This window comes from Strigops habroptila, chromosome 5 (genome assembly GCF_004027225.2).
Source record: "Strigops habroptila isolate Jane chromosome 5, bStrHab1.2.pri, whole genome shotgun sequence".
NCBI lineage: Eukaryota > Metazoa > Chordata > Aves > Psittaciformes > Psittacidae > Strigops > Strigops habroptila.
The window spans coordinates 56,793,635-56,816,697 of record NC_044281.2 but is presented as its reverse complement, the minus strand read 5'-3'; the positions used below and the strand labels follow the sequence as shown (position 1 = coordinate 56,816,697).

Genomic DNA, 23,063 nt, shown 5'->3' with positions numbered 1-23,063 from the left:
GTTAGGGCCAACACTATAAAGTCATACCTTACAGTTCCTAGCATGAAGCAGTGGAAAGTTAAGAGCATACAGATCTGGGATGTGGGAATGAGAAATCAAGGAACACTTCACAGCCTTCCTGTGCTAAATGGTTACAGAAAACGTACATTTCAGGCAACTTGTGAAGAAATGAGACTGGGAGGTCAGTGATGATGGTACAGGCTACAAATAACCAAAATTCTTGCAGTTTCCTGGGTCAGGGTGAACTGCTGCCAAATACCAAGCATGGAGACTTACTTAAAACATTATTGATGAATATCATATTAGTATCAGCATTAAATTCTCTAGACTGCACCTTAATATTGCTTTAGTTAACCAACTATAAAAGCACAATGTAAGGTCACAGAATTTATACAAAATTCAGTTAGCTTAAGGCTAACTCAAGTGTCTCAACACTAAAGGGTAATTTGCAATCTAAGTATATCCATTCTATTCAGGGATAAATCCATACAGACTGCACTTAACAAAAACAGATATACTGACACTTTGAATTATCCTCCCAATGGGAGAACTGCCCTGGCCATATCAAGACAGACAGATTTCCTGAGAACATGCTCAAAAGGACAAGTTTCCAGCTAGCTCAGTAAGCTAAACCAGAATTAGAAGCAAATTAGTAACATCCAAACAGCATCTCAGAGTCAAGCAGTCTTCAACCACAACAGTCCTAAATACAGCAAATCGGCAATGGCCACCTCTTCTAAACCTGTAACAACATAGCTCTTACAGGAAAAGTGATGAAAACCTCTGAAAAACATTGCTTCCCTGCAGCAAGACTGAACTGGTTCCTTCAAAGAAGCAACTGGCTTTTTCTTTTCTCTTTCCTTCTTAGAGCAAAGGTGATGGAAAATAAAATGATCCATAGATACTTACTGTTTAACATCTATTTGCCTGGCAATAATAACTGTGCATAGAAGAGATTGAATATATCTGATAATAGTACAACAGGAAGCATTATAACAAGACAAGCAGAAACTCATTCTCTAATACAAGTAAACGTAGGCCTTCTCACTACAGGTAGAATTTTGCTCTGGCATTGCTTGGAGAGTGTTAGGACTAGGAACTAAAAGATGCCTTAGGATAAATTAGTACAGCTATAAATCTGACAAGAAGTTTAATATTCTATGTTCACAATAATTAACTCACCAAAACAGTTCCACAATCATTATCCAACTAAGGTGGAAATGGAAAAGTTTACAATATTCCTGTAGATTTATAAGCCAATTAAGAGAGACCCTCCTCTAGATTTCATTAGAAAAGCCTTGGGTTCAGCAAAAGCTCACACAGGCAAGTAAGAATTTCCCTGAGGAAAGGGGATGCAAGGGATCTTCATCACCTCTATTAAACATGTCTCCTGCTCCCCTGAGAATTATATACTCTTAATGCATCCTTAGAGTCCTGTCAACTCTTCAGCCCTTGTGTGGTGCTCTCACACCTGCAAGAAGTGGAACTGACACTGGCACTTCCCCACAGGGGGAAGTGCTGCTCTGCACCTTGCATGACCCAGATGGTCCAACATCGGAGATGCACTTCCTATCTTTTGATCTAGCATTAGAGTCAGGGCTTATAGTCCCCCTTCCACCTGAAGCCACCTTCTCCCTTCCATGTGCAGTCGAGAGCAGATGCATAAGAAGCTTCACCAACTAGCAGTAAATTCCAAAGTTCTGCTTAGTATGCACAAATACGTGCAGATGTTTGCTCAGAGTATGAAGCATCTCCCTGCTACCTATGCCATTTTCCCCCTTCACTGCCTTTCCACAGAGACTCATTGTTCTAATATAAGAGCCTTCTCCGCCACTGTCGAAGCAGTATCCCTTTATCTCCAATTCCACAACTTCCCCTTCTCCTTTCAAAATTTTGTCTAAAGAACATCTTTTTTCGCCTTTTGTTGCATACATCTATGCCTGCTCCATCCCCTTTCCTTAGTGTCTTCCTGCATAATTGCGTTTTCAGCTTTGTAATGTATTTTTCAATACAGATAGAATAAAAATTGCTATTTGAAATGAAACAGCATTGTATCACAGCCCACATTTTTGTCCCAGTAATATACACAATTTGGGCTGACTCAAGCTGTGGGCATATGCAGGTAAAGTAAATTCTGAATTATTCAACACTTAAAAACACTGAAAAATCATTTACGTGTTACAAGCAATAGGATTTATGTTTTATGTCTCCCTATCAATAGCTAGTGTGTCCACACACAGCTGATTTATCCATATTGAAAATATAATTATAAGTCTAGTTTGCTCTGAACCACAGAGTCCTTTTGTAACAAGATTATTTAAATACAAATGGGGTTGGAAAATTGGTTTTAAATGGCTAATCTGTCTTGTCTTCAACTCCAGCTGCAGAATTTACTAACATCATAAACATAGGCTGAGTGAAAATATAAGAGGTTTTCTGATTCTCCTCGCAATCTGTCTATGCAGCACTCATTAACGGTGAAGTTGATGGGAGCTGTATGCATGCCATGAGAGGAGGATAATAAGCCTTGTAATCTCTATAAAGAGAAAGGAATTTTTACTAGTGATATGTCATATATACTGGTGGGCACACGTTTGTCTTATTGGCAGCCGAATAAAGAATTTATGTACTCAGGTTTCAGATGCACTGAAGGACACGTATGCCATATGGGTGGACAAAACCTACATCCAGATGGCTGGAAACAGCTCCTCAGAAGCACCCCTTGCAATATGGAGCATCAGAAATTGTGAAGACATGATTAGGAAAAGTTTCATCTAGGCAGATTTACCCAGGGATTACGAAAGGGGCTACTGCCTTCCTGCTGTCTCCACCATCATGTGACTAATAGCCCATGACATGCAGCAGGGAAAGGCTGTGCCAGTACATCCTTCTCCAAGAGACCACTGTAGTATAGCCAGCTGGGAATAGGCCATAACTTTGTCTCTGGATCATGCAGATGGGCTGGGAGAAATTGCAGTTCAAATTGACTTAGGTTGAGTAGAGATTAAATATTTCTGCCAGTTTTCGTTTAACAGACATAGTAGAGAAGAAATTTCAACACCATGTTTTCCTTAGTTGGAAAGCAAACTATAAGAAAACAAAGTGAAACCTCCAATTTCTACTTGAAATCAAACACTTGCCTTGAAACGCAGGTACTTCTTACACCCTTCTTTTCAGCAGTTTAGTATATTGTTATTCTGTCAAATGGTTCTCCACATAGTTATACTACTTTCAGAAAACAAATTCACCAGACTATCTAGATCCCTTATACTGCTACATAACCTTCGCTTTCAACAGCTGCAGATGAATGATATTTTCTCAATAAGCTATTAGTGTGAGACATTCAGTAACATCCGTGCAGCAAAGCACAAACTTCCAGGTAGTTTTACTAAAATAGAAGCTGTATCAGTGAACCTGACAGGTGCAGTGCATATCAGTATTTTATATTGATACAGCAGACATCATCTAAATGATCCCCAGGCAATAATGATTTAGATTTCACAGCCCTGTCTGAGCTGTGAATCAGTTTTGAGCACTTCTTAAGGTAAGACAGTACAGCTTTCTGAAACAAAAAGCAATAAAGTAGGTAAACTTCTAACCCTTTTAGCTATGCACAAAAACTTAAAAAGGAAATCTTGAAAAGCTTAAAATCCTGCGGGACACAGTACTAAAATCCTGTCCTAAGGACAGAGAGAAAAATCTTCAAAATTTAAGCCGGGGGAAGGGATGTGTTTCCCAACCAACTATCTGAGATTTCTGAAATGGTGCACTTTCCAAAATAACCTAGATTTTAACCCCTCCACTTCCTATGGATGAGAGGTAAACTGTTAACTTGCTACCTTGCACTGACATAGGAGACTCCTACCTTGAAACCTGCTTTAACAGATGCTCCTGCCCACCCCTGAAAAAGAAAGGGAGAATGTGCTGGTTTTGGCTAGGGTAGAGTTCATTTTCTTCATAGCAGCTAGTACGGGCTATGTTTTGGACTTGTGCTGAAAACTGTGTGGATAATTCAGGGATGTTTTTGTTACTGCTGAGCAGTGCTTACACAAAGTCAAGTCTTTTTCTGCCTCTCACACCACCCCACGAGCAGTAGGCTGGGAGTGCACAAGAAGTGGGGAGGGGACACAGGCAGGACAGCTGACCCCAAATCACCCAAGGGATATTCCAACCATATGACATCATACTCAGCATATCAAGCAGCAGCCCATCAGAAAGTTGGCTGGTGGGCTGCTGCTTGGGGACTGGATGGGCATCGGTTGGTTGGCAGTGAGCAATTGTTTTCATTTGCATCACTTATCTGTCTTGGGTTTTATTTCTTCCTTTGTTACGTACCTTTTTATTACAATTTACTATTATTATTATTCTATTTCAATTATTAAACTGTTCTTATCCTACAAGTTTTCTCACTTTTACCCTTCCAATTCTCTTGCCCCCCTCCTGCTGGCAGGGGGACAGAGCATGTGGCTATGTCGTGCTTAGTTCCCAGCTGGGGTTAAACCACCACAGCCGAGGTGTGAGCCTCACCTTGTTCCAGTGCAGTCTGTATCCACGACAAAGGGCAGGACTGTGTTTCCACCTATAGGGCAGTCAGTTCCAGGTATACTGGATACTCCTCCATGTGAGAGCAAACTGTGGCCCGCACTTTGCTGCCAGGGAGATCACGTAAAACACACTGGCAATATCACCTATTGCACACCATTTGGCAGCCTCTGACTCCAGCTCATTTTGGAGTTCTAGCACATCTGCTACAGCAGCACTCAGCAGCGGTGTGACTTCGCTCAGGCCTCAGGAATCCACTGTTAGCCTCCGCTCTGTTATATTTTTTTGCACTGGCCATATGTGACTATTAAAGGGTGAATGAGCCTTACTGATCACTCTTTGAGTCTCCAGTCACAGGATCAACTTAGGGATGGGAACCAGGGAGTCTCAATTGGTGTGATACTGTCGCAGGTGCACTGCCATGGTAGCAACTGGCACCTGCTGTTCTTCAACCCACAGCAACCCCACCACAGAAGGATCCTCTGAGAGACCAGGCAAGCTAGACAGCTGTTTAATCTTCTCCATACCCAAGGCAGCTATGCCAAAAGCCCACCAGTACCCTTTTGGATCTTTGAAGTACCCTCTCCAGAGGCAGTCTTATGCCAAGGATGCATGGAGCCTTCAGACCAGTCACAATAGGATGCTTTTGCCATTCATTCCCAGTTAGACTCACCTCAGCCTCCAACGCAAGACAGTTCTTAGGATCCTCCTCTCACTCCAGAAATACAGATGGAGTCTGCCTCTTTGTAATCTGATGGTATTAGAGTACAATGTACATCAGCATCCACTAGAGCTTTACACTCCTGTGGGGCTGATGCGCCAGGCCATCAAATCCATATAGTCCAGTAAACCTCGCTGTCCCTTTCCTCTGCCTGGCTGTCGTGGTTTGAGCCCAGCCGGTAACTCAGAACCACACAGCCGCTCACTCACTCCCCCCCTTCTTCCTCCCCCAGCTCCCGGAGGGATGGGGAGGAGAATCGGAAGAATGTAACTCCCACGGGTTGAGATAAGAGCAATCCCGCAACTAAGGTATAACACAAAACCACTACTGCTACCACCAATGATAATAATGATTAGTGAAATAACAAGGGGAGAGGATACAATTGCTCACCACCCGCCGACCGATACCCAGCCCGACCCGAGCAGTGATCTGGGCCTTCCGGGTAACTCTCCCCGGTTTATATACTGGGCATGACGTGCTGTGGTATGGAATACCCCTTTGGCTAGTTTGGGTCAGGTGTCCTGTCTCTGCTTCCTCCCGGCTTCCCCTCCTCCCTGGCAAAGCATGAGACTGAGAAAGTCCTTGGTTGGAATAAACATTACTTAGCAACAACTAAAAACATCGGTGTTATCAGCGTTGTTCCCAGGCTGAAAGTTAAAAAACACAGCACTGCACCAGCTACTACGAAGGAGAAAAATGACTGCTATAGCTGAACCCAGGACACTGGCCAAAGGCAAGGCCCCTGTATTCCTGGTTGGAGTCTTCATTACTTGATTTTTGTAACTGCAAACAGAAGTCCCTTTATCACGGTTAAAAGTATGATCAGCCTTTCTACTCTGACCAACAGACACTGGAGCAGTAATTTTCCTGGAGGGATGCTTCCTAGTTCTTGTTTTTCCTTGCACTTCCTGTACCCAAGCTTCTAGTCTCCAGGGAGTTTCACCATCCCACTTCCTTCTGTTGTCCCCCTGGTTGCGCAGGAAGAACCACAGGGCTGCACACACTGTGTGCCACCAGTACACTTTCCCCTGAACAGAGAAAGGCTGGTTTTTAATAGCTGAGACCTTGGTTGGAGTGTGTGAGGAATACCTACCCTTTTCAGCTTGCTTGGACATTTTTTGGGTCAGTTTGTCCACAGCCAAGACAGGCCCACGTGGAGGAAATGAGATTATCTTCATATTCTCAGTTGCCTGGTCAGTTCTTCTATAGTTGGTGCCTCTGTGCTGTCCTGCTCACCATCACCTGGGTGCAAGTGTATGACATCAATGCATTTCACAAAAACGTTTACCACATGGACTGGATTTCATCTGGGTCTTTGGATGCCTGGCCATCACACAGGTTGTTATAGATCAGCTCCAGTTCCCTCAGACGGAGGGTATCAATGCTGGTCCATTTGCTTTGGGAATTTGCAAATTCTTCCTTGAAGGCATATCTGTCTTTCACACTTGACAGCAGTCACTGCCAAAGACTGAGGATTCCTGCCTTTGTTCCAATCCCTTTGTCAATGGCCTTATCCTTAGCAAGAGAACCTAGCTGTCAGATTTGTTTACCCTCTGATTCCTGGCTACTGGCCCCAATATCCCAGCATCGGAGTAACCAGCTGAGAATTAGCTCACCTCTTTGACTGCTAAAATCTTTTTGCATATCTTGCAGCTCACTTGGAGGTAGGGATCAGGTGGTTTCTGTCTCATTTATGATTTCAGCCTCCTCCTTTTCTTGTGATTGCCCTGCTGCAGAATAGGCTGCCTCTTTTGATTCTTTCTCCTGCTCCCTCTTAGGAAAAGGTTCTTCATCCCTTACTAAGCAAGCTGTGAGCTGACTACTGCTGCCATTGTTTCTTTTTAGACATTGTTTCTTTTTTTTTGGACTGATTTAGTGTGTCTGGTTTAGCCACAGTGTCTGTTGGTTTGTTTTCCCTTTCTTCTTCCTGAGGGTGCTACATAATACTGAGCAGTGTTTGGCAGATGCTGGCCAAGGCCCACCACAGTGTAGGAAGCCATGGCTTTTTTTATTTATTTTTTTTCCTCAAACATTCTATCTCTTCAACAGGATCCTATAGTTGTTAAGAGATAAGTTCCAGACCACTGCAGGTGAGAAGTTCTCTAGATTCCCATGCTCCCCCACATGCTGTACCACTCATGACCATACTCTCAAAGAGCCTGGATCATATTCTCAAATTGCTTGTTAACCTTAGAAAAATATCAAAGAAATATTCCTAAGAAATAGCATTAGAAGTATTTTAACCCAAGGACATCCAAGATAGCAAGAAGTTATTGTAACAAGGGAGAAATGATCACAGAGAAAGGTAGCAAAGGTGTCATTCTGTATTTCCTTCACAAAAAGAGCTCTCAGAGGAAGAAGTATAACTGTTAATTGTCTCCATGAGATGGTATCTAAAATACAGTAATGGCTTAGGTACAGAGCCCAAATACCAGATTAAGCTCAAGGTCAATGTTTTAATAACAAATCTCCCAGGTAAAACACCACTAATCATTACAGAGCACAGTAAACTGCAAAAGCCAACAGCAATCTAACATGTACAGCAAAAAAAAGCAAAGCATGGTGCAGATCAGATAAACTAATATCGAGAACAAATGGATCAATATTGTGACCTGCAGCTGTTCACAGATACAAATACCTTCTAAAACGCTTTGGTCAATCTCTTATTATCTTAAACACTTCGAGCCCCACACTGGGCGCCAATAAAAAGGACTGTCATGGTTTAAGCTCATGGTTTAACTGGGAGCTAAGCTAAACAATAAGCTCAGATTAAAAAAACAAAACAAAAACAACAACAACAACAAAAAAACCAACAAAAAACAAACCCCCCAAAAACCCCCAACATATTGCAATGGAAAGGAAAATAACAAAGAGAGAGAAATAAAACCATAGAAAGACAAGCAATGTAAACGAATGCGCAGCCAGTCCCCAAGCACTCAACCTTCCCCCAGCTTTATATGCTGAGCATGATGTCATATGACATGGAATAGCCATGGTCAGTTGGGGTCAGCTGTCCTGGCTGCGTCCCCTCCCAACTTCTTGCACACCCGCAGCCTGCTCACTGGTGGCGGGGTAGGAGAAGATGAAAAGGCCTTCAGTCTATGTAAGCATTGTTCAGGAATAACTAAAACATCTCTGTATTATCAACGCTGTTTCCAGCACAAATCCAAAACATAACCCCATATTAGCTACTATGGAGAAAATTAATTCTACCCCAGCCAAAACCAGCACGGGTACAGATTCCTAAGGTTGAAACTACCAATCTCGTGACAGATTGGTACAGTGTACACTGTCACAGATTGTGACAGCGGAGGCTACCCTGGGATGCTGCTTTCCTAGCCCTGTGAAATGGTCCACTCTGCTGCCTTCTCTTAAGTCAAGGGAAGTTAAGGTTCTTTTCTAGAAGTGTGCAATGTGGATCTTTCCTTACAGCTATTTAACACCCAGATATTTAGGAAAAGCACCATTTTCAGCTTGTCCTCATTTCGTCCAAGGGTCTGACTTTTATAGGAAAACCTTCAACATATGGCTGAACAGCACACTCTATTTTTCTTAGTAAAAAGCCTACAGAAAGGATTATTGCCAATAAAACAGAAACACTGCAAAATTTGGAATGATACTTCTATACATGCTTCTGCAAACCTCTTTGGCTTTCCTCTTTATGCTCTGAATGGCTCTCAAGACCTAATCTAATTCCATGAAACAAATCCAAAAGTGCCAGGAAAAAAAGAATCAACTTTCTCTTTAGTTAGAATAAAAATTGTAAAGACGGAATTCTTGATCTTCGTTAATTCCATGGGCAGGCATACAAGCTCCTGGATGTTAACGAGACTTGCCAGTTTAGGTGGACTATAGAGTCCAATGAAATGTCAAATGAGCCCACTTTGGACTTTTGCTATCGGATACTCCCAACAGCAAAGTTTGGCAATGCATGCTAACAATCCCTTCACGCCTTCTGCCTGGGAACATGGAGCAAATTGTTCTTCTGGACTGGAATTATGTTACTGGCTCGTGTGGTCAGTGTGGCTTGTAGAAACTAATGTGAGGGGAAAAATATCTAAATCCTTCCCCAGTGTTACATTTTCCATATCCAAATTCATTTCATTTTTCCTCAATTATATACAAAATGATCCTCCGTAACCTATGGTGGTTTCCATTAGAAAAGCATACAAAAATTACCCCTCGAGAAAGCAAGCTTCCAGGTCTACTTTAGAACTTTTATCAGGGTCTGCTCTGAATCAACTTTTTGCCTGATCAAGGAAACCAAGAGAGTTCAGGTTAATCATAAATCCTAATTCACTATTAAAGCCTACGAGGTTTGTTCTTATTAGGTGCTAGATCAGAAACTCACAGAACCAGATGCTTAAGGCATGAAGATTTGCTATGGTAAATTCTACATGTTGTCCTTTCAAGTTTCCATTTAAGAAGAAAAATTAAAAAAAAAATAAAATAAAAGGCTACAGGTTTCCAAAAAGGAAAGGACTGAAAAGTTAGACATGTAATAAAAAATTTATTCATCTTAATACAAAATTTTAACAAGGCACATAATAGTCCCAGGGAAGGAAGCACTTAATGACACCACGTCTGCAAAAATATCTCAGTTCTAGATTTCTGAGTCGTAAGGGTGGAAGTCAAGAGCCAGGTTAAATGATCCCTATATTCAGTCCAGAATGAAATTCACCTTGGTTTAAACATTAAAAAACCCACAAACAAACAAAAAAACCCCAAACCAAACAGGTGTAAGCATTTGGAGCAAAGACAACCTAATAATATGACTTCAGAAGTGACAGAAGCAGAGCCACACTTGACAACTTCATAATCATCCTTGGGCCAAAGTTGCCTTTATAAAGGAAGAAGGATTTCACTAGCTTTCCCTAAATCAAACCATGATAAAAAGACAGTGGCAATGCAATGGATTTTAAAACCACAGAAGTTAACCTCCCTCTACAGCATCCCGATTGTCTGAAAAATGTTCAGGAAAAAAATTAAGCAGCCCTCCTCCCCTCTTCCTGCTGCACCACAACTCTCCTCATTCACAGTCATTATTTTCTGGAAGCAAAATCTGCTTTTGCGACTGTCGTGGTTTGAGCCCAGCCGGTAACTCAGAACCACACAGCCGCTCGCTCACTCCCCCCCCCCCCCCTTCTTCCTCCCCCCGCTCCCGGAGGGATGGGGAGGAGAATGGGAAGAATGTAACTCCCACAGGTTGAGATAAGAGCAGTCCCGCAACTAAGGTATAACACAAAACCACTACTGCTACCACCAATGATAATAATGATTAGTGAAATAACAAGGGGAGAGGATACAATTGCTCACCACCCGCCGACCGATACCCAGCCCGACCCGAGCAGTGATCTGGGCCTTCCGGGTAACTCCCCCCGGTTTATATACTGGGCATGACGTGCTGTGGTATGGAATACCCCTTTGGCTAGTTTGGGTCAGGTGTCCTGTCTCTGCTTCCTCCCGGCTTCCCCTCCTCCCTGGCAAAGCATGAGACTGAGAAAGTCCTTGGTTGGAATAAACATTACTTAGCAACAACTAAAAACATCGGTGTTATCAGCGTTGTTCCCAGGCTGAAAGTTAAAAAACACAGCACTGCACCAGCTACTAAGAAGGAGAAAAATGACTGCTATAGCTGAACCCAGGACAGCAACACAGTATTTAACCAAGGTGTTAACCGAAGAAAAATTTAAGACAAAACCACAAGTCTATTTGGTCACTTTTAAAATGTCCCCTTTAATTTTCATGAAGAATGTGTTTCATTTACCACCACATACTATCATGCTACTAGCGCTATTTTTCCCTCAGAACTACAAAACATAGCACATTTGTTAACAATTCACTAACAATTCACATTTCCCCATATAAAAGGAAGACTTTTAAACTCCATCCACACCTGAGGTGGTACTGCTACTGCAAGCAGGCCTACCCACAGCACCTGGCACACACTGAACTTGTGACACAGCAAGCATCAAGTCTGCACTAAAATTTCAGGAAAAGCCTTGAGCACTTTTAGCATATCTGCTAAATCATCCCACAACTCACGCTGCAGCTCCAGCCTTCTCCAGCCGAGGAGCAATCTACCACCCACCTCCCCCAGCATGAGCTCTGTTGTTCTGGCCAGCAAGCTTGCATAAGACACAGAGTTAATTTCCATATTTCCTGGAGAAACTACGTAGGTGATTAGCTCCATTTACCCTGGTGTGCCTGAATCAAAGCCAACCAGGCACAGGAGCGTGCAGGTCATTTTGAGTGCCCTGAGCATCCTCATAGTCTGAAAAACAATGTAGTCTTGAGGGCCTAAACTTGTATTACACAGAAAGTAAGTAACATAACCCATTTAGATCAAAACATCCTGCAGAGTCTCCTCCCTCCCCACCACAGCACTCCTCTGATCTGAAACCAAAGCTGCTTCTCCAAGTGCCAAAATGAGCCCAAACCAGGAAGATCTGGGGACAAACAACATCCACAATTCAGACCTACCCAGATGGTGTCGTCTTGTCTGTACTGTTTCCAGTTGCGGCCGGTGTCACTGAACATCAGCGTATAGCTGGTTACCCAGTCTGAGCTCCCGTACCTGCCCTGTGTAGCAACCGCAACAATCTCCAGTCTGTCTCCCAGATCGACCTGGAGCCACTGCTGTTCATTTGAGTCCAGCGGGGACCAGCCACCAGCTCCTGAAGGAGATTGGATAAAGATAATTTAGATGACAATGACAGCACAAGAAATTACAGTTGAGAAAGAACCACATTATTGTTTCAGGTCATCACAGAGGAGTTTACTTTCTGAACATACAGCTGTTTGTTCGTATATCTGTATTAGGAAATATGCTACATGAGGTGTGCTTCCTTAAGGTTTTCTTAATTAACTTGAAATACATAATGAATTTTGAATTTTTAAGAAATTTTAAGGAAATTTATTCTTTGCCAGCTGGACAAGTGAGGCTGGCACATGCTCAGCCACAAAGAAAAAATAAAATCATATCTCTCCCCTCCTTGCATGCTTGTGCAAATCTGGGAATACTGATTTCACACTTCTTATTTGCTTTGAAATTTTCTTTATTGTTATGTTTTGAAAGACATGCAAAAACGTTAGTTATCAGGATTTGAGCCCTCTTAAGTTTTTTAAACAACAGCTTCATTACAGGTTGTAAATGCACTTCAGATAGTATGTTGAAAAGCTAGAGACCATTTGATTAAAAGGACTGCTTTCACACTGGAAAGTAACCTCTTCCTTACACAAGATGCTTGTTGAATGAACTTGTATATTATCTTAAACAAAAGAACAAACAAGATCTCCACAAGGACAACCACAACTTGCAACTTATCTGCTTCCGTGACCCACTTTTCCATTCAGGAATGGAAACTTCAGAAGTCACATGGAAACTGACAGCTTGTAACTCATGTTTGTCCCTTATAAGTAAAGATATGTACTATCCCTTGAATATTTTTAGAGCTTAAACAGGTCCATAGTAATGCCAAGCCAATGAAACACAGAACTGCAACCACTGCTTGAATTTTACCACTTCACTCACTGCAGTAAATGAGAGTTTATAGTTAAAAGGCAAATCCTTCCAGACTGGAATATATTATTTAATGTTCTCTTGCTTTCTTTTACACCCTTAAATTACCAGTGATGTTTATTTTTTTTAACTTGTTTCTACTTGCACACATTTATTCTCCGAATACACCCAGAGTTCACTGCAGTCTTACAAATATGTGAACACTACATCTATGAAGAATGTGGAAGCCATTAATAAACTATCCAAACCAGCAAATTTTCAGGCTGTCACTGCTTCTGCAACCCATCATCTTGTTTGTGCTGCCATTATTAGTGAGGTTTACAAAAGCATTTCCCTGCTAACAACAAACTCAATCACATTGGGAGGGAAAGGGGGAAATACAGTTCCTAGATTCATAGAATGGTTAGGGTTGGAAAGGACATTAACATCATCTAGTTCCAAGCCCCCTGCCATGGGCAGGGACACCTCACATTAGACCATGTCGCCCAAGGCTCTGTCCAACCTGGCCTTGAACACCGCCAGGGATGGAGCATTGACAATTTCCGTGGGCAACCTGTTCCAGGGCCTCACCACCCTCACAGTAAAGAGCTTCTTCCTTAGATCTACCTGAACTTCCCCTGTTTAAGTTTAAACTCATTACCCGTTGTCCAATCGCTACAGTCCCTGATGAAGAGTCCCTCTCCAGCATCCTTGTAGGCCCCCTTCAGATACTGGAAGGCTGCTATGAGGTTTCCACGCAGCTTCTCCAGGCTGAACAGTCCCAACTTTCTCAGCCTGTCTTCATATGGGAGGTGTTCCAGCCTCCTTATCATCCTCATGGCCCTTCTCTGGACTTGCTCCAACAGCTCCATGTCCTTCTTATGTTGGAGGACACCAGAACTGTACACAGTAGTCCAAGTGGGTCTCACAAGAGCAGAGTAGAGGGGCAGGATCACCTCCTTTGACCTGCTGGTCACGCTCCTTTTGATGCAGCCCAGGATACTGCTGGCTTTTCGGGCTGCAAGCGCACACTGCCGGCTCATGTTCAGTTTCTCATCGATCAACACCCCCAAGCCCTCCTCCACAGGGCTTCTCTGAATCTCTTCTCCGCACAACCTGTAGCTGTGCCTGGCATTGCCCCGACCCAGGTGTAGGACCTTGCACTTCACGTAAAGCATTAACAATTCCTCATGTAACTATGATTCCAAATATGCGTCTCCAAACAAAAAGAATTACTAAACTTTGATTACAAATCTCTGGATTTACTTTAATATTCTAATCTTATTAACTGATCCATCTCAAAGCTGCTCCATGAAGAGTTTATCAAGGTAAACTGACCGGAAAGATCAATAAATGTGGTTTATATCAAAGAACTCAATTTCTGTAACTTTGCCCTTTAAAAAATTTCTTGATTTTTGTGGACCACATTTTTTTTTCCAATTCATAATTTAAATTCCTTTGTCTAAGAATAGGTGTTAGAGTTTTCATTTCTTACAGTTCATTAAGATATGACCATGGCATGAAAGACCTAATGAGAACATTAGGAATTTCTTCACTCAATTCTTCTCTCACTTCTGCATAGCTCTCTTTTAAGTTCATACCTATATATAGTTTATATAAAACTGTAGTTTTATATAGTTCACTATAACTTCCTGTTAAAAATCCTAATGTTTATTCTTACACACACGCACATTTCCAACGTCCCCAATTTTATGTGCCATATAAAGAATATTTCTGTCATGCTTTTAAGATACAAACTATGTAACCATTCAAAGACAACAAGCTGCATATTTCTCCTACATGGAATTGTGACTAATGTTCACAAGACCAAAAGAAAATTTCCTTTGGATTATAACATCCAATACCTGATCTAGTGGAAAGTGTCCCTCCCCATGCCAGGAGGGGGTTTGGACCTAGGATGCCTTGAAGGTTCCTTCCAACCCAAACCATTCTATGATTTGAAATAGACTCTGAACACAATAGTTGTTGCTTTGTTTACAGTTTTATGCCAAGAACTGTTGGGACATAGAAATGAAGTTCAGAACTTCTGGCAGGTCTGTGGCACAAAGTTGTTCCCTTAAATGCTCCAAACAGCTTATTCTAGATGTTTTCAGTAAATATTCAAAGAAATGCAGGCATTTTCATCTTTCCTGGATTGTCTTTATGCAATATAAACAGCAACAATGAGATGTGAGATGGAGGAAAATCGCTTATCACAGGTGATTTGTTTGATGAATTTCCTATTAAAAAAAAAAATATAAAAAAATCTTTTGCTTTCTCTATGCTAGTTTATACCCAAGTTCTTAAGCCAGGCTTATTACCACAGGTACTTTCTAGTAATTCATTAAACATCATAACTAGCATCTATTCTATGTAATTTATGCTTTTTCCTTTTTGCTGCCAGAAGTGGCAGAAAGGTGACAAGCTTTCCACGAAAGTATTTGGCTTTACAATGCACTGTTAATTTCCAGTTTGAGCATGGCACAACAGGTTTACATTGCTGAAGTAAGTCAAACAAACAATACACACTGAATGGAAATTTGAGAGATCTCTAGTGAGCTTATGCTCACAAATCACAGATTACATGGCATTTCCAAACTGCATATCTCTTCACATGAGCACATCTGTCTGTTGGGAGTGTCTCTCTTTAGATATGAGCACTGCATGATACAGCAGTGACACCTGCTCATAGTATCACTTCTCTAGATGCTGGTCTTGCAAGAGAGACATTATCACTGACAGACCATGTCTTTTCAGAACTGCAGATGCTTCATATACCTCTTCCCATGGGGGGAAAAAACCCACTGCATTTCCCCCTCCCGAACCTTCCACCATTATCATTTCCACAGATGGACAGTAATTTTACTGACTTGTAAGAATGGCTGTTAAATTCCCAGCAACAGCAAAGCTGCATTGCCTTTGTGACTGAGGACAGAACTAAAGTTTTTCCCATTGGGCCTCTCTCACTTCTGCTAGTAAAGCAAACACATAACTTCTGCCTACTTTTGTGGGTATCTCAAATCCTCACCAAATACTGCTGGGAGTGCCAAAAATCAAGAAATGTTCTTTTTCCTCCATATTTGCTCTGTTATACAGAACAGGTGGCACAAGTCCATCTTTTTTCAGCACAATCTGTGTCTGCATATTTCTTTTATGCACATGATTCCTTATAGCACGTCAACACTCCATACTTCTTTTATTAAGTAACAAAAAAGCACATCTGGAGTATAGCAGCCCTTTTTACAGCCATTTATTCCTCTACCCACCAGCTATGCTAATGCTGGGGAACATCTGTCAGGGCAGGCCCAAGACAAGAGACAAGAACACAGGACGCAAAGGCTACTGAACACAATACTTACAGGACACCAAACACCTTTGAACATACACAAGCATAACCTTGACACTCTTTTCCTGCAGTTGAGCATAAGGAAATTAAACAGGACCACACACCTTTTATTAATAGTGTGGCATAAGCATAAAACAGACAAAACGTGCCTCTGATTATACCCAACAGATCTGTACATTTGATTTTAGGTAATCTGGAAAGTACTAATGCATGAAGATGCCACATTGCCTCTCTCACAAGGACAAAAGAGAGACTAGATGCTCAATAAAGTCAATACACATTTGGGACTTTACAACATCATGTCTGAGGGGCATACAATTTCCCTTTCTTCCCACCAGATTCCCACTGGCATTGATAGGATTCTGCACATTGTCATGCTCTGTCACTGCTCATGGTTCACATGTTTCACATTTTCTGTGGATCATTTCAAGGGAGAGGTTCAACATGGTATGGAGAAAAAGCCCTAGTGGAGAAAGTACCACAGGTATCTAATATATTGCTCGCTCTCCATGGCAACAAACCATAATGCTAGAAATATGAGGAGAACAAAGATCAGATGGTTTCTCACTTGGAGACCCATATAACTTCAAGAAATATGATCAAATACCTTTTTTTTCTTTTTCAGACGTTTTGCTATAATTGTTCCAAAAATTGCATTGAAGCCAAGTGTTATGCAGTCAGTGGTCCTTGATGTTCCACAGGGCTGCTCAGGATGCCCATACTTATTTTTGGTTTATTAATACGAAGCAAAGGGAATGCTTGTTTCCACCCCGCAGTGCCTTACAAACAGCTCAACTGGCTTTATATTGTGCTACAGACTCTCAAGACTTCCTGCTGCAACTAAGTGCTTTCCTGCTGCACAATCTTACTTTAATGCCCAGATCAAACACTTTCTGGCCAAGAAACAATTTCTTTTTGACATTATATACTTTTTATATTCCCATACATAATTGCCTGTACTGACTGCTCAGACTGAGAGTTAACAGAGAAATGAAAAAGCTTAGTTGATAGAGTTATATTGTAGCAATTTTCTTATTATTTTTCATTATCATTTACCGTAAACAAAAAAGCCGATTAATCCCTCTCATGTGTAAGTAATATATTTCACAGCTCAGGATCATATTTATCAGAATTATACTTTTTTACTATTACCACTACAGATTTATCAGCATTTTAATTGACTGCTTTCAGCAGTTCACCCAAAACTTTACTCATGGATAATGTGTGTAGGGTTTTGGGGGGTTCTTTTTGGCTTTTTTTTTTCCTCCCAGGGTTTTCTGTGTGTTTTTGTGTTTCGTATTTTTTTTGTTGTTTGTTTTGTGGGGTTTTTTTTTGGGGGGGGGGGAGAGGGTTTGGTGGGTTTTGGGGAGGTCGGGGATTTTCTTTGTTTGTTTGGGGTTTTTTTGCTTTGGTGTTGTTTTATGGTCCATTTCGCTGTTGCAGGCCTTTTTTTAAACAGCCTTGTTACTGTTACCTACTAGTGAATCAACCTGATGAATTACAACTTTCTATTGATGTAGGTCTGGATTGTATTTTATAAATTCATCTTCACCTGCTGCATTCCTATTTATACTAACAAATATATTTACCTGGCTTTCTACCTGGAGGCACTGTTACTTGCAGCACTGTCTTATCAATTACAAACAAAGCTAAGCCAACTCATCAAAGCACTCCAACATTATTAGAAAGCCACGGCACTGACCTTGTGAGTATTATTTATTGTAAAGATATCTATTGTTTGCATTCCAATGCCAATTCCTTCAGTCACCATCTACCACTGTTTGCTCCTCCAACCCAGGATGAGGTACCCATGTGAATTCTGTTGGCAGTACATTCATGCATTTCTACAAAAGTCAGGGCAGTAAGATAGCTATTGTCAAGCTAGACCTTGACTTGCAATAATATTGACTTTGAATCTCTTCCTCTTTTCTGCAGATAAAATGAGTCATTAGAGACATTTGCAAAATCACATAAGCAGGTCTATTCACTGTCCCATCTAGCAGTTGGAGACAAAGGCAGGGCTCAATGTTTACAACTTACATAATGTTGAGCAACTACTATATGACTTTTTCCTTGCTGAAGAACTCTGGTTCAGGAGTTTAAATATGATATAGTAACTCCCATCTAACACTTCTCTAATGACATAGCAACTCCTTATCATTAGTGCCAAGTATCTGAGAGAGCCCTTTGCTGGCTTTGCTGATTTATCAATCAGTCTTTGATTAAAACAGACATTTCGGGGTTGTTTAAGTAGGAAAATTCTTTTTTTTTTTTTTTTAATTAAAATATCTTTTCTAGTAGTATACTTTCTAATGTTTCTTATAATTAAAATCACATGTAAAGTAGTAATACAGGGCTTTCCTCTTTTAGAGGCTCTAACTCGGGAATAAGATGGGAGCCATCAACACAAATTTGCAGCACAGTGTCAAATGATGTCCTAGGTACTGCCAACTTCTCTTTTCTGGTACCAAGTTTGATCCTACTAAGTTTCACCTTGCATGTGAACTCATTATCTGGGCCTTGAACATTCTTCACTGCAAATGTCTGCAAGGTTTTCTTCATTCATTTTCACTAGATCTGCAGAATTGTGTAATCACTGAATTCCATTGGAACTTCCATATCTGGTTGCTACTAGCTTTTACAAATATCTACATTTTAGAATAGAGCCTCAAACCTAATGACCTTCAAGCTCTAAAGATTATGGGAACTCTTCAAAAGCAAAAAGACTATCTGAACTTCCTTTAGGATGTTTCTACAAAATAAGTGGAGAGCTTCAAATTTAACGGAAGTTTAACAAAGGAAGGAATTGCTCCTTAACAGAGCTCTCTCAAAAGCATAAATTAATGTCTCTATTCAACTTCATTCTGAACGCACTGCAGACAAACAGCATAAAAGGTTATTCTTTGCAAAAGTGATTAAAAAGAACAGTTTAGACACTTCATACTGCAACCTTACCATCTCGCCTGTTGAGCTTCGCAAAGCTGGGACTGTGAGTACTGAAGAGGTCGGAAGAACTCGTAAGGGCTGTTGAAGGTAACGAAGATACCAATGCATCATCACAATTATCTAAAAAAAAAAAGGCAAGAAACAAAACATACAGAGGTCATCACATGAGCAACAAATATGCCAGCTTGTGTTATTTCAAGGTGGTGTTTATTTCTACTTAGCAGACGGAGACTGATGAAAGAGCACACTTGTGCTTGAATTTACATGCAAGACTGAAATTTACCCTCCAGAATGACAGTCTGGTGGGATGGCAACAGGGTGGGAGCTGTTGACAAGTCATGGAATACTTGAAAAACTGGAAAGTGTTTTCCTTTCAGTGAATGAAATTTTATTATTTCCCCTCCAGTTAGAGGGTAATGACTTTTGTTGCAAAAGCCACTGGAAGAATGTAGGAACAACCTGGCAGACTTTAGAGAATGCCCCAGGCAATGCGTTTAGTAAAGTCTCTCCACAGAGCAGACACACAGGGATATGCCACCCGGCCTTTCGCAATGTGTAAAAAGCATGTACCATGCTTCACAAGAGCCCTATGCTGCATTGCCATTATAAAATCTGACCAGTTCCTTAATTTCTTCCCCAGGCTCACACAGACATACATAGCCAAATTACTTCTGTTAGCTCAAATGAGTAGTGTACTATGTCTTTCCTCTCTTACTTTCACATTCTCATTTGAGGACAGATGGGGTAGCCTAACACTCAAGTTGAATTTTTGAGACCATAATGTTTGAATAAGGATAGAATCTGGTAATGTAAGTTTGTTCATTACGACGCTGTCATATACACACTCAAGAACATAGTGAGGAATTTCAGAAGGGAATAATAATAATAATAATAATAATAATAATAATAATAATAATAATAATAATAAAACCCTCTTATTTTTAATTGAATCTCCCATTGAGCAAACATGATCTAATTACTGGAAAAGTCCTGCAGGTTAGCAGGATCTCAGGCACCACAGTGTCCTGACACTCAGAGAGTAAATACACAATTTGCAAGGCAGGGGCAGGGGGTAGGATGTACTGAATTAATGATATTTCAGGGCTACAAAAGACAATGAATAAAAGCAAAAATTGCTTGATGGTTATGACAGCAAATTTAGACTGTTCCAAAACTATGTGATACCTCTCCTATATTGAACCAGATTACATTAAAATATTTCCCATGTCTTACTACAATGACTCTCTAGAACAGCCCAGGTACTTTTGTAACCAAAATACAGGTTTTTATGAAAAAATCAGCATATTTGATATAATTTATATCAGTGCATTGACTGATGGACCTCAAAAAGCAAACCTCAGTACAAAATAATTCCCATCTCTTCGGTTAACATCAGCAAAAAGGCCTAACAAGATCTCAGAGTTCAACGAATTAAGGACAAGTATGCCACTGATATTTTGATCATGAGGATAATTAGCCCACAAGCTACCACATTCCTGAGCAGATTCTCAATCACTTACGGTCTTTGAGTCTCAAAGAGAACTCCTGACTGCAATGCAGGAAGGTCTGTATAGTGCTGTGCTCCCTAGTACAGCATGAGGTCAGGCCATAATTACTCTGTTTGAATTTTAAAAAAATATAAATCTGTAAATTAAAATAAGGCTCCTAAATTCATTGTCACGTGTGACCTCAGCAGTGATCTAAACACAGATCTCAAATGGTAGGTACATCAGGGCTCACCCAAACTCACACCAAACTCACACCCAAACTCATCCAAACTTTTGTATTCTGTAAAACCCAGTGAAAGAGGTTCAAGGTCTTAGCAACAGATCTACACGACTCACTAGCAACACTTACAGCCTAAAGTTAGAAATAACTGAATGCAGAGTTTTCAATTTAAATAGTGTCTAGACTGCTGGCCCTCTTTAGTTCCCTGTGGTTGCTCCCAGACCATGAGAGAGCTTGGCACATCAGACTGTGGTCCACAAATTGTCCACAAGAAGAATCACAGTGACAGTCTCTGGGTTCTCACTGTTCCTCAAGGTTATAACTGGATACCTATGAGGCACCAAGTGTCTCAGCATAGCAGCACATGTAAACCATTTCAGAGCAATGCATTTAAGGTTCTTCCCTTTCATCTCTGGAGGCTCCAGCCTGGGAAGTGACAATTAGCTTTTCTAAATACCAGATGCTTTGTCTACGTTTCTACACTCTTTGCTTCTGCCCCCAGACACACTCATCTGGATCTCTGCAGCTGCAGCATTACAAAGTCATTTTTATGCCAGATTCTGCTATCCTCATTTGGTTTTCCTCTACAAAAAAACACGCCAGGAATCCTTCCCTGATTTCATATCTAACTATAAAAACATGTAATTATAAGGCTTCAGGATTTAGACAGCATTAATAATCTGTATATAGTTCTGTAAGCACCAGGACCAACACAGTCCAACTTCCAGCAGAAACCAGATTAACGACTGATTGACTTCAGAGTACAACTAGGAGTTTCCTCCAAGTGAAGTTGATTTTTGAATGGTTACTTTGAAGAGATGCAAGGTCACTCTTCTGCCCTTCCCTCATTCAAAACTAACCTTGCAACATTGCAGGTTGCACCCGACAGCTCTACATGCACAGACCTACAGTGCAGGACATGACACAGCTTTTACATGCCAAATGAAATTTCTACATATAGAAATATGTAGTATAGTAAAGTGCTTAGGATGCATCGGTCAACTTGTGCATGCACAACAATTCAGATCATATGCAGAATAGCTGTGGTGCGTCCCTTGTCAGACACACTACACATACAAACTGTGCAGATTTCAGATTGTTCTATCTTTATAAAATTTAGCTGAAATAGACCACAGGGTTCAAAAAGGTAGGGTGGCACATACAGTGAGAACCATCCTATAGGCCCTGCTTCCCTGAGAAGACAGAACTGAAAAACAAACCAGCCAACATGCATCTCTCGAGATTACAAAACTCTCTAAGAAAGGTTGTTATTATCGTATTTTCTTTCGTGATGGTTGCAGACAAGAAAGAGAAAAAACATTTTGTGCTTATGCAAGGTCAGAAGACCCATGGTAAAACGAAAAGCAAAACCAATATATCCTGATTCTCACCATATAATCCCAGCTCACTCATTTCAAGAGACTTTATCTCCCTCACTTGGTGTAACAGAAACAGACCTTTATTGCAGGTGCTCCCAGATTTCTAGTTTCTGACCCTACTCTTTTCACCTTGGCAGTTTGCCTGTCAGAACAAAAAATTCCCTTCTTTATGTCAACTGCATTAAGTGACTATTAAAAACATTGTTTCTAACAAAGAAAAATTCAGAAAAACACTACAGAATCATTTAAAACATCTGCATACTCAGAAAGAAAAGCATTTGCCAGCCAGTTGTTTTTTCCTATGTTTACTTGCCAACCAGATAATTACCAAAAAAGATTTTTTAAAGTGTCTAATTGTACATATAAGCCACCTTCTTCATGCAAATCACATAACAATACAGATGTTCACTTTCATTTGAGGAATGGGTGCTGACCTTGACTATGCTAACTTCTGAGAAATAGGCAATTAAGGATAGCATTTACAGTGTTATGTTTATTATTAGAACTTTCATCAGGAATGTTGCTTCTGAAATGAAGAAAAATATTTACCCATAGGCAACTTGAATTTTCTGGGTTTTATTCATTTTTTATTTTTAGATAAGTTAAAAAAAAAAAAAAAAAGAGAAACTCACTAACTTATTATGAAGTTGTTTGGTTTACCGGTTATGATTCCTTCCTTGTAGCTTTAATTGCCCTCTAAGTAAATACAAGGAAATCTTGTCTCCCCCTTTCCCTGTGTATTTAAATTTAAAACAAATATAAAATTTAAAAGAAATGTAAGTATTACTTCAAGAGCATCGAACTGAGATTTAGACACTAAAACTCTTGGGGTCCTCTGAAACATGCCAGATAATACCAGCTTTAGCTAATATTCCATAAACTAGCTAACTTCAGAAAAGG

The 23,063-nt window shown here is 40.7% G+C and overlaps 1 protein-coding gene across 2 annotated transcripts in view; it reads right to left on the bottom strand.

The window, feature by feature from the left end:
- The window catches only part of CNTNAP5 (contactin associated protein family member 5), a 311,837-nt gene that overhangs the window by 215,514 nt on the left and 73,260 nt on the right, over window positions 1-23,063 (bottom strand). For both annotated transcript variants that reach the window (XM_030487762.1, XM_030487761.1), the window contains exons 2-3: window positions 19,066-19,176; window positions 11,747-11,940 (exon numbers count right to left, since the gene is read on the bottom strand). In XM_030487762.1, coding sequence (XP_030343622.1) covers window positions 11,747-11,940; window positions 19,066-19,176 — 305 coding nt within the window. The remainder of the gene's footprint in view (window positions 1-11,746; window positions 11,941-19,065; window positions 19,177-23,063) is intronic.